Source organism: Papilio xuthus, unplaced genomic scaffold (assembly GCF_000836235.2).
Source record: "Papilio xuthus unplaced genomic scaffold, Pxut_1.1 DF825928.1, whole genome shotgun sequence".
Classification (NCBI taxonomy): Eukaryota; Metazoa; Arthropoda; class Insecta; order Lepidoptera; family Papilionidae; genus Papilio; species Papilio xuthus.
The window spans coordinates 6,620,273-6,632,287 of record NW_013532721.1 but is presented as its reverse complement, the minus strand read 5'-3'; the positions used below and the strand labels follow the sequence as shown (position 1 = coordinate 6,632,287).

General features: G+C 35.1%; 1 protein-coding gene across 1 annotated transcript in view; it reads left to right on the top strand.

Annotated features, from left to right (window-relative positions):
• Papss (3'-phosphoadenosine 5'-phosphosulfate synthase) overlaps positions 1-9,440 on the top strand; it is a 13,064-nt gene extending 3,624 nt beyond the window's left edge. The window contains exons 2-14 of the mRNA XM_013322177.1: positions 3-141; positions 1,801-1,973; positions 3,169-3,306; positions 4,660-4,779; positions 5,223-5,363; positions 5,708-5,770; positions 5,988-6,227; positions 6,772-6,927; positions 7,322-7,427; positions 7,620-7,762; positions 8,148-8,309; positions 8,765-8,873; positions 9,263-9,440. Of these exons, the coding sequence (XP_013177631.1) occupies positions 3-141; positions 1,801-1,973; positions 3,169-3,306; positions 4,660-4,779; positions 5,223-5,363; positions 5,708-5,770; positions 5,988-6,227; positions 6,772-6,927; positions 7,322-7,427; positions 7,620-7,762; positions 8,148-8,309; positions 8,765-8,873; positions 9,263-9,372 (1,800 nt within the window). The 3' untranslated portion in view covers positions 9,373-9,440. The remainder of the gene's footprint in view (positions 1-2; positions 142-1,800; positions 1,974-3,168; positions 3,307-4,659; positions 4,780-5,222; positions 5,364-5,707; positions 5,771-5,987; positions 6,228-6,771; positions 6,928-7,321; positions 7,428-7,619; positions 7,763-8,147; positions 8,310-8,764; positions 8,874-9,262) is intronic.
• Positions 9,441-12,015: the final 2,575 nt, after the last annotated feature.

Sequence of the window (12,015 nt, the reverse complement as noted above, 5' to 3'; positions counted from 1 at the left end):
AGCATCAAGTGTCTCGTGCGAAGCGCAGCAAAGCGCTCGGTAGCCGCGCCTTCCGCGGCAGCACTGTTTGGTTCACAGGGCTCAGCGGCGCCGGCAAGACCAGCATTGCATTCGCACTCGAGGCGTACCTTGTCTCTAAAGGTAATTTATCAATGCAATTCACACTATGGAAATTAGTATATTATAGGTGTATACTTGGGATGAACAGACTATGATCTTAGGGGATCCGTGGATCTTCGTGGAATCTTGAAAGTTAGAGATTTGTCTTAAACCACGAGCCCTACATGGGTCGTGACACCTCTCTAGTTAATTACCTTGAATTTAATCATTTTTATTTTAGGAAAGTGTGGGAACTATGAGATAATGAAAGAATGGAGAGAGGGAAATAAATGTACATAATAACTATAACTTCACTTATTAAGCACACTTTAATGGTTAATTTTAAATAGAAATAAAGTTTTTTGTTTATAAACAATCACTATATACTGTTATTTTTAATGTAATATTTACTTAATCACTACTATGTACCAAAGTATACTATACTAATCAAAATTAGTTTGTTTTCTTATATTAATTTCTTTTAAATCGCCATTGGTTGTCATTCACCTTGGTCGATTCGTAGTTGTCCAGCAATTATTACTTATGTAAATTATGCATTACTGTAACTTGATACTGCTCGGTTGTTGCCTCGTATACACGTGGATACCTAATTACTATGTGCTTTACTATGTTGATTATATAGAATACAAAATATTATTTATTTTCTAATGTTTTCCACAATATAAGTAAAATTTTGAAGTTACAGACCGACAGTTTAATTGAGATGTCTATTTTATTGGGAACAGCAGAAGACTTTGACTTAAGAAAATATTCTGTTTATTCCCCTGTATAAAGATAGGTTATTATTACCGAATTTTAATTGAATCGGTTACTTGTTTGTCTTCATAAAAAAACTAATCAAAAGGTTTGATATAAACTGATGGAGAATCGATGGATTATTTGTTACCTCGACCTTTACATGTATATTACGATGTTGGTTTATGAAGGCCATTGTTATAGTCACTGTCATTAAGTGATGTAATTTCCCCTGATACTAACAATGGGATCGAATATCGTAGAGATTTTGTAGAGTTTGTTATCCCTGAAAAATGGCTGACGAAAATACTGCAATTATTTTGATGTTAATTTAATAACTTACATTAAACTTTTTGTGTAAATTTCCTATAAATAATACTTTAATTACATTATTTATCATGATATGTTTTTATCTTAATCCCGTTGCGTGTGTTACGAGCAACGACAGGGTATTTACGCATGACAATCAAACGATTCGATAAATTGAATTTTATCACATCAATTCTAGTCATGTTGGGCCACACCCACACGTTTTGAGGATTAGGAACATCTTGTTTATTTTCTACTAGCTGTCGCCCGCTACTCTGCCACGCGAAATAAAAAAAGGCTTAATTAGAGGCCTATGTGCTCTTCTCGAGACAACTTCTAACAAACATCCATCCGAGATTAGTGGAATAGTAAGATTATAAGAAGTCATTTCTATCCCATAGTTGGGTAATTGACCCATTTAACGGCCACAGAAGGTTCTAAACTTCACAATATAAACTCTTGAAATAAATGTCTTTATACATTTTGTTTGTTTACATCAGAAGGATATAATACTATAAGTCTCGTTACCTTTTCATATCTTTTCATCTTTCTCCTCTACTTTTGTACAAATAGCTGACAAGGTCAAGCAGAAAGATCTAAGATTTTTGGTCTAGAGAAACTTTTGTTTTGTCTTAGGTATCCCAGCGTATGGTCTTGACGGAGATAACATCAGGACTGGTCTAAATAAGAACCTGGGCTTCAGTAAAGAAGACCGAGAAGAAAACATCAGACGTGTGGCAGAGGTAGCCAAACTGTTTGCGGACAGTGGGGTCGTGTGTTTATGCAGTTTTGTGTCACCTTTTGCTGAGGTATGTAACATACGAATATGATTATGTAACGAAGAGTAATAAAGATTAGAGCGGTCAAAATTTTACATTCAAAATATCTGACAAAATTAGATTTGACATAATTTTCTGTCTACAATCGTCATAGCAGTAATCGGGTTAATTATCTTTGTTGTTAGTTTAAATATTGTTTTCTGTGTTCTCTATTTCCTTGTAGTTTTTTTTTTGCCATGGATAATTGCATTCGGCCTTTAATTATTTCGTGTAATTTCACGGTTGATTCACTTCAGTCTAATTTAACCTTTAAACGTCACGTTGCATAATTTTGTTTGCGGTTTTTGTAACAATTTACTGTACCTTTAGCTTCCGTATTTAGTTGAATACAAGTTGAATGTTATTGTCAATTATAGTATCGGTATTGAAATTGTATAACGGAATATTGATGACTTGGTCTGTCTTAGAACCGAGCATATTTCCACTTATGGTACAACTGTTAGGACCTATTCAAAGTTGGGCAATAATTAGGATAAATCAATGTCTAGTATTGAATTTTTAGAAGGTTACTGGATACTTAATTTGAAATAAAAAATAGTTGATTAATTTTAATTTTTTTTCTTTCTTACCCTTTTTTAGGATACTTTATATATAAGGAAATTGATATTTATAATTAGTATGTGTGAATACCACACGTTATCGAGTTTTTTTTATAGTACAATAACCTCGTAGCACACTTTGCGGTGTAAAGATCGCGACAGTTCAATGACCTACTGATAGAAACTGGTTTAAAATTTCAAAGATAAATTTAAAAAGCTTTGTTCCCACTGTAATACTACAGTTGCAATAATCATGGTTTTCTGAGATCAAAATCTCCATTTGAAACATATCTCTCTTTTGTCAAATGAAAGACGGGGAAGGCGATATCATACAGAGATTAAGGTCTCGAAAACCAACTGGAAGACACGATTTGTGACCAATTATAGTGTATCAATTAGCCCTATATTAGTGTAGTGTTCATTGTCGCATAGAGAAAGCAGTATACATAATCGATTAAGTTTAACCATAACCGTACTGTATAGAATTCCATAATAATGACAGTGTCGTAATTTTCATAGTCGCGACTGCGGTAAATTGCAAATTAAGTTTCATTAACAGGGCACGGTTTTAAAATCATTATCTAATGTGAACTCTAGCTCTTTTAAAATAGAGTTGTTTTTTTAAGGATCGTGAGGTGGCTCGTCGCATCCATACAGATTCACAGCTGCCATTCTTTGAAGTATTTATAGACACGCCTCTCGATGTCTGCGAACAGAGAGATACTAAGGGTCTCTATAAGAAAGCCAGGGAAGGACAAATCAAGGTAAATATCTATTCTTCCATTAACTTTCCAATAGGTTTAAATAACTGAAAGAAAATAGTTGCTTAGGTTATCGTTCTCTTTTTTTGTATATGGCAACATCCGGTTGATACCGGAAAATGACTAAATCTACCAATGACTAAATACAGACATACATAAATTGTTTTTTTTTATAGTAAAAGAACAAGGAAGTACAATTATAGATCGGAATTATAGAACAGAAGTGTTTTTAATTCATTTGAATACCTATAAGGGTCCATATTCCTCCGTAATTAATCAACATGAAAATGGTTAACAAAATAAATAGATTAACTGACGCCCGCGGCCTTGCACGGTGTTAAGAAAAACTTAATTAGTAGCCTATACGTTCTTCCAGACTATGTTCTACATCTATGCCAAATTTCAAAGAGATCCATACAGCCGTTCTTGAGATACCTTTAAACAAACATCCATCCATCCAAACATTGGCATTTATGATATTAGTAAGATTAGATTATTGTGTTAAACTTTGCGTAACATTAAATGAACACTTTCACCTATGTAATTACACTTAATATAAACTTGACTTTCGTTTGAAAGGTAAATTGTTATTATCGATTTTTATATCAAGGTTTTATGGCAGGAAATGTACTTTCTATTCTAATGAAAATATATTAACCGTGGGTTTACACTGCCAAAACAAAAACAGGTACACGATTTAAAAAAAACAGATACAGTTAAACTTGGATAAGCGAGAGTCTGAGTGTCAAAGGGACCTTAATATTGTTCTCGCTTATAGAGTTCTCTAACCCGAGTTCCTCGCTTATGAAGGTCATCCGTCGAGACCGGATTGCTCTCGCTTATAGAGGTTTCTCGCTTAACCATGTTCGATTTTATTACAATATGTTGTATTACGATCCATAAATTTTCTATATCATACTTTGTCACTTAAAATGATATATATAAAATCTTATCCCATAAATATAGTAATAGACCGTCGTTGACTGAGGGGTTAAGCACTTGACTTGTAATCTGTAGGTCCTGGGTTCGAATCCCGCCATCTACCAACATGTTTTTCGATTTCCGATGTTCATATATATCTATGACGTTCTTACGGTGAAAGAAAACGTGATGCAACCTGCACATATCTAAAAAGATATTTAAAGATATGTGTGAAGTCGACCCACACTAGACCAGTGTGGTTGACTATGACCTTATCACCCTTAACTTAGGGTAGGCTCCGAGTCCCTTAGTGGGAACTAATAGTGAGCTGATGATGAAAAAATATAGTTGCTACATTTAGTAGGTCGAGACATAGAAAGCTATTATTTCTATGTGTGAACAAAGAGTACCAATTTTGATGATAGTATTTCGCAGGGCTTCACCGGTATTACCCAGGAATATGAAAGACCGGACGCACCGGAGCTGGTTATACAAACCGTTGGCAGGACCATCGAGGAATCCACAATGGAAGTTATTTCTCTACTCGAATCACAGGTGAGTTTTTTTTTAATTTAATTACTTGACCGCTATTATCTTGATATAGTGTCAGTAAAGTCGATTAATAATAAAACATAGTTAAAACAATTTGAAATTTATCTAGGATATTTTGAAGTTATTATTATCTTACGTTCGTTAATAATTAAATCGTTAATAATTAATTCAGAAGTCGTACCAACATATCGATAATATTAAACATAAAAAAATAGCAAAAAAGTTCATTTCTTATTCAGTATTAAAGTTCTCATGATACGAAACTGGAAACTTATCGGACTAGTTTGCTTTTCTGTAAGATATATTTAAAAAGTAAAAAAATGTCAGAAAACTATAAATGTTCGCTTTTTAGTTATTTTAATTGTGCTCTCTAGGTAATTATGGTCAAGGTGACAGTAAATTAAAATCGAAGAAGTAAAAAATGTTTTATGGCAACGTTTTTTTAGGGTATTATACCACGTTACGAGGCGAGGAATCAAGAAGTGGAAGAATTATTTATATATGGCAACCGGCTCAGTAGCGCCATCGAGGAGGCGGCCACACTGCCGCAGATACATCTCACTGACTTAGATCTGCAGTGGGTGCAAGTGAGACAAATATATTCATTCTTTATACTATGCGGCATATATATAAATACGGCAACTCTTTCCCCAATAATTCGGTATCAGTACTTTATAATTGAACTGGGCGTCGCCCGCACAATCTGTGCGGAATTAAAAAAAACTTAGTAGCCTATGTGTTCTTCCAGACTATGTTCTATATCTATATTAAATTTCAGCACGATCTATGCAACCGTTCTGAAGATACCTTCAAACTAATATCCATTCATCCATCTAAACATTCATATTTACAATATTAGTAAGATAATTTATTACTTGGTTTTAAAAAAATGTTAGTTTTTTTTTTTAGTTATTTAATTCTCAAATTGCAGGTACTTTCTGAAGGTTGGGCGTATCCACTCAAAGGATTCATGCGAGAAACAGAATACTTACAAGTAAGTACATAGAAAGGCTTTTTTTATATAGATTAAGGAAGAATAAAAAGAATAAAAACCTCATAAATAGGAATTGGATGTGAGCATATCAAAGGGCGGCAACGCATCTGCGTTTCTTCTGATATTGTAGTCCATGGGCGTCCGTGAACCTTAAGTTCCCACTGCGTTTGACCCCTTGCATTATAAAAAAAATTCTAGCCGTGTGAAACATTCCCAGGCTCTGCATTCGAACTGCCTGACGCTGGCGGACGGTTCCGTGGTGAACCAGTCGGTGCCGGTGGTGCTGGCGGTGTCCACCAGTGTGAAGGAGCAGGCGAGCGGGGCGGCGGCGCTGGCGCTGGTGCACGCGGGGCGCGCGCTCGCCATACTGCGCGCTCCTGAGTTCTACCCGCACAGGAAGCAGGAGAGATGCTGCAGGCAGTTCGGCATATACCATACTGGACATCCTTATATCAAGGTCAGTGATGCCATGTCTCAAGTATTTGAAAAATATTTTTTTGGATTTGTATTTTTTTTACGTCATTTTGTGAGTTTTAAAAAATATTTAATGAGTTTTATTTTTCTTCAAAAAGTTAATTTAATTAAATAGTATATGATAATTTTAAGAAATTTAAATCATTTTTAGGGTTCCGTAACTCGTAGGGAAAAAATGGAACCCTTATAGGATCACTTTGTTGTTCGTCCGTCTGTCTGTTAAGATCCTTTTTCTCAAAAATGCGTGAAGGTATCAAGCTGGAATTTATTTTCTATTCAATTTAAATTTTAGTAGTGACTGTGGATTATTTAAGTGAAAGTTATAATGACATTATTATATTTTATCTTTATTTTGTACTAACTGTTGCCGAAATTAAGAAAAACTGAAGTAGTTTATATGTTCTTCCAGACAATGTTCTTAATCTATGCCAAATTGTAGCGTGATCCATACAATCATACATACTTGTAAACATTCACATTTATAATATTAGAAAGATAATAAAGTAGAGAATACTTGGTAAGAATAGATGATCGAGGAGTCAGGCGAGTGGCTGGTGGGGGGCAAGCTGGAGGTGTTCGAGCGCATCATGTGGCACGACGGCCTCGACTCGTACCGCCTCACCCCCAACCAGCTGCGCCGCAAGTTCCTGCAGCTCGGAGCTGATGCTGTCTTCGCCTTCCAGGTATTTGCAGAAGATAAGTCGTGACTCTCAAAAATGAGGAAATGACGCAAAAACATGAAGGCTAAATAGTATTTAGCCTCCTCCCAGTCTACTCTTGGTCGGGGCTCGGAGCCTACCCTTAAGTAAGTAAGGAATGACTTAGGTTAGGCTTCGAGCCCCTCAGTGGTGAAGTATAGTGAGCTGATGATGATGATGACAGTATTTTCTACAATATATGAACAGATGAACATATGTAAACTAGAAAGTCAAAGCGAGAGTCATTGCCTCGACCAACCATAAGCGAGAAACTCAGCTTAAAGCCTCTATAAGCGAGAAAAACGCATTCTTTTAAACGATAAGTTATTATTAATTAATAGTTAAAATTATTATTTTAATTATAGTTTTTTTTTATTAGCTCCGCAATCCCATCCACAACGGACACGCACTGCTGATGCAGGACACACATCGCCAGCTCCTAGAGAGAGGCTTCAAGAAACCTGTGCTCTTACTGCATCCATTAGGTAATTTCTTATCTTACACTATTTTATAGTTAAATTTCTGTCCCAGAGAGGAGGACGCATAGGAAGGGGAAATTTCCTCTTTCTGTGCGTCCCTTCTTTTCAGCTAGATCCGTTCAGCTGTTCTAGAGATACTTTCTACCATCCATCCATCTTACAAGCTATGCTATAATGTGTTGTGTTCTGTGTGGTGAGGCGGGTGGACGAAGGACGACGACGTGCCGCTGCAGGTGCGCATCTCTCAGCACAAGGCGGTGCTGGCGGAGCGCGTGCTGGATCCTGACTCCACCGTGCTCGCCATCTTCCCCTCGCCCATGATGTACGCCGGACCAACGGAGGTACTTGCTATATCTCTTTCTCTCCTCTCTTTCTCTCTTTCTCGCTCATAACCTTTAGAAAGAACAGAGACAGCAATTGAGTTCATATTCCAATGTATTTAAAATTAACTGTTAAGCAAATTGGTCCATAGCACTAATAGCGAGAGTTCAAAGGAACGCGATATTTTCTCGCTTATAAAAGTTTATTTTACCCGAGATTGTAGCTTATAGAAGTTTCTCGCTTATCAAGGATTCACTGTTTTTAAATAACTCCCATGTAAATAATTGTATTTACGTTATTGATGTAAAGTATTTTCACGGCCAAATTTTTTTTACTCTCTTTCAAATTCTCTTTATACTTGTATGTATTTCGTTGGAAAATATATAAATATGTGTAACTGTGCAGGTACAATGGCACGCGAAGTGTCGTATGAACGCGGGCGCTAACCACTATATAGTGGGTCGTGACCCCGCCGGCCTCCCGCACCCTGAGGGTAGCGGCGACCTCTACGACCCTCGCCACGGAGCCATGCTGCTCACCATGGCGCCCGGACTCAACGATCTTGAGGTTACTGTTACAACACGACAATAATAACATCACACCTCACTTCAACTCACTTACAGTCTGCTAGGTGTCGTCCAAGACTCCGTCCTTTGTGTCTGTGCCAAATTTCATCAAGATCCATTGAGCCGTTCTGGAGATTTCTTCTAACAAACATCCATCTAAATATTCGCTTTTATATTAGTAAGATGGCATACAAAGCACAGTTTTTTTTATAATTAAGGCCTTGCCATTGTGGTTGACTATGGCCTTATCATCTCAGATTTAAAGCATGCTCCGAGCCCCTCAGTGAAGACCTATAGTCGATATTAATATATTCTGACAAAGATGACTGTAAAAAATTCATTAATTGTTTGTGGACCACATTTGAAGTATCCGCGTAGTTAGCAAGATGCCAATAGATGGCGCTGTACACATTTTTGTACAGCGCCATCTATTGACATAAACATAATTTGTTCCAGATAATTCCATTCCGTGTGGCGGCGTACGACACCTCGGTGGGCAAGATGGCCTTCTTCGACCCCACCAGGAAACAGGACTTCGACTTTATATCCGGCACCAGGATGAGAGGTGAATTATGTCTTCTTTAACATATGTTTTACTAAAACTTTAATACTAAAGTACTAAGAGGGTGGGAGGGGGATAATAGCGGTAGTTTTTTTTCTAAGAAATTTCTTAGCAACATCTGGTTCATAATTTTTTGACGAAAAACTAACACGTAGTTTTTGAGTTATTTTAGTGTTTGGAAATAGTTTTTTATTTATTTTACCTTTTCCGATTCTCTAGAAGGATGGGGGCAACTCCCTTACAGCCAAGAGTCATTAGGATGATGTTTTTTTGACGAATGATCTGATATTTGATTCCTATTTTTTTTAAGTAAAAAAATAGTTTTTAGTCTATTATATGACAGGTGAGGAAATGAGCTTTACCACGTTTACTGTACAGTTTTTTTTGAACAGGCCTAGCTAAAGCCGGCAAGGAACCGCCCAATGGCTTCATGGCGCCCTCCGCATGGAAAGTATTATCAGAATATTATCAATCTATCAAATCTAAAATGGACACAAATTAATACGTATATCATTTCCTATTGGAATACAAAAAGTACGGTGATACTTAAGTATTAAATATTTTCATTTATTTTGGACCTCAATTTTGACATGATATAATTAAAAAATATAATATTATTATTTATATCTTTAAATGTATTACACAATACAAAATACATATACAGTATAATCTCACTAATCCGGCACTATTAACAACCGGAGTATGCCGGATTATTGAAATGTTCGGATTACTGGATTATAGTGAAAATCATAGGGAATGAATAATATAAAGTATTTCATAAAGGGAATATTAAATTAACGTGTAGGTTTTTAAATTTAAACTATTCATAGTTGAAAAATCTTAGTTTTGAGGTTATATTATTAGTCGACGACACAACGACTGAAGCGCACAGGTAGAGGGACGAGGGAGGCGTTGGCGTAGTGTGCCGGATTATTGGACGTGCCGAACTATCGAAGTGCCGGATTAGCGAGATTATACTTTAATTTACTCCTACAATTTAAATCGTTAATTGATGATTAAAGGAGTCATTAGTGTAGATTTAATATATATAATTTTTCTTTCAAATGTTAATATTTAACTGGTTCAACCCAAAAGAGTAAATAAAGGATTTTCAAAAACTCCAGTTTACTTCATATCATGATTTAAATGTAATAAAAATATTATTATTTGATAAGTTGACAGAAAAAAATATCATAATAAATATTTTAGGTAATTCTGTTTAAGGTGGACTTTCACTGATGTTACTTCGTATAAAATTTGAACAAATTTATTTGCCAAAATTCGACATAATATTAAATCTGTTATTTAATTAATGTTTAGAATATTAAAAAGTTGCAATTAAATATTTACACAAAGTTGTACATTCCCTATTATGTATAAATATGTGTACAATTACACATTCCGTTTTTTTTTTTCATTTTTTACATATTATTTACACTGTGACATTTAAGATTGTATTATTTTGTGTTAGTATTATTGTTCGGGTGTTATATATTTATAGGTTTAATAAATAAATCGTTACATTATAAATAATAATTATGATGGTGCTTGTAAAGTTAAATAGATTTTTATTTAATTATTAAATAAATATTATTCAGTTGGATTTTTTGTTTTATATTATTCCTTTTTCATATTAACATTTAACATAGGTAGAGCACGCTTTAACATCTTCGCACGAATTGGCCCGGCTCGCCCGGTGAAATACCACGACCACACAGAAGACAGACGTGAAGTGGAAGCAGTTCTGCGTTTCGTCTGATGAGTGTACGTCCCGGAGGCCTAATTTAGTCCTCTTTCCCTTCCCGACATATTTCTTATAAGGAAAGGATGGGAAGTGGAAGAGGCCTTTCCGGATGAGAGGATGCATGGAAAGGGAAAATATTTTCTTTCTATGCATCCTCTCCTCCGTCGATTAAAGGTAGGCAACGCATATGCAGTTGCGTATGTCTATGGGCAACGGTCACTTCGCTATTCCAGCGATTTCAGGTGGCCGCTCGCTCGTTTGCCACCTTATGATAGAAAAAAAAACTTCGAATGCAATAAGAAATGTCAAAGGGGGAACGCTACCAGTATCTTAGGAACCATGCCTAAAGGGACTCCTTTTAGTAATATATTTTGATAAATTTCATACATTTACGACTTTTCATGTAAAGTTTATAATATTAGGTATAACAATATAATCTTACTAATACCATAAATGCAAATGTTTAGATGGATAGATGTTTGTTTGAAAGTATTTCCAGAACGACTGAATGGATTTACCTGAAATTTGGCATAGATGTAGAAAATAGCCTGTAAAAACATATACGCTACACGGACATATTAATAAAGATTTTATTAATACTACGCCGACGGAATCGCGGGCGACAGCCAGTCTAAACATAAATTGATACATTCCTACGAGTGAACGAAGAGTTAAACATTTACGTCGTATTAATCTAACAAAATATTAGCATATCTCGTAGTAAGTAATAATAGTAAGTGATTTTCTTAATGCTTTAAAATACGTTTTTCATCACCAGTGGGCTTCCATTGTCGATATTTTTGTATCAAAACATATTAGCATCTTTTTCTTTCTCTAATAATAAAAAGAGACAATAATACAAGACAGAGTTTCGGCAGTAGTAGATAGTTTCACACGCTTTTTGTTAACATTAAACTATTCATAAATTCATTTTATTCTTTGAAAATTAAATACACGACTGTTGGCGGAAACTTTTGAATTACAAAAAAAAAGATAATTTTTGTACGTATTTTTCATTTTTGAATAATTTTATAAAAACATATTCACGTAATTTTATTAAAATAGATAATTAATTTTTCTTTTTCAACAGTAGTATTTTATCGTAATTTTAGCTTTTCGGTTAAAGTTAATAAATTTCAAACAATGCCATATGTCTAAATAATTACTTTTAATTCTAAATGCGTTGGTGGCTCAGGAGTTAAGCAGTTGATTTCTAATCTGCAGGTCCTGTGTTCGAATCCCGCGATGTACATACCAATGTGTTTATCCATTTACATATGAACATTTATGCGACGTTCTTACGGTGAAGGTCAACCCGCACGACGTATAACGTAAGATGATGATGATGAATTTCTTGTTATTTCATAACTTATTAAATAAATAAAAATAAATTTTGTTACT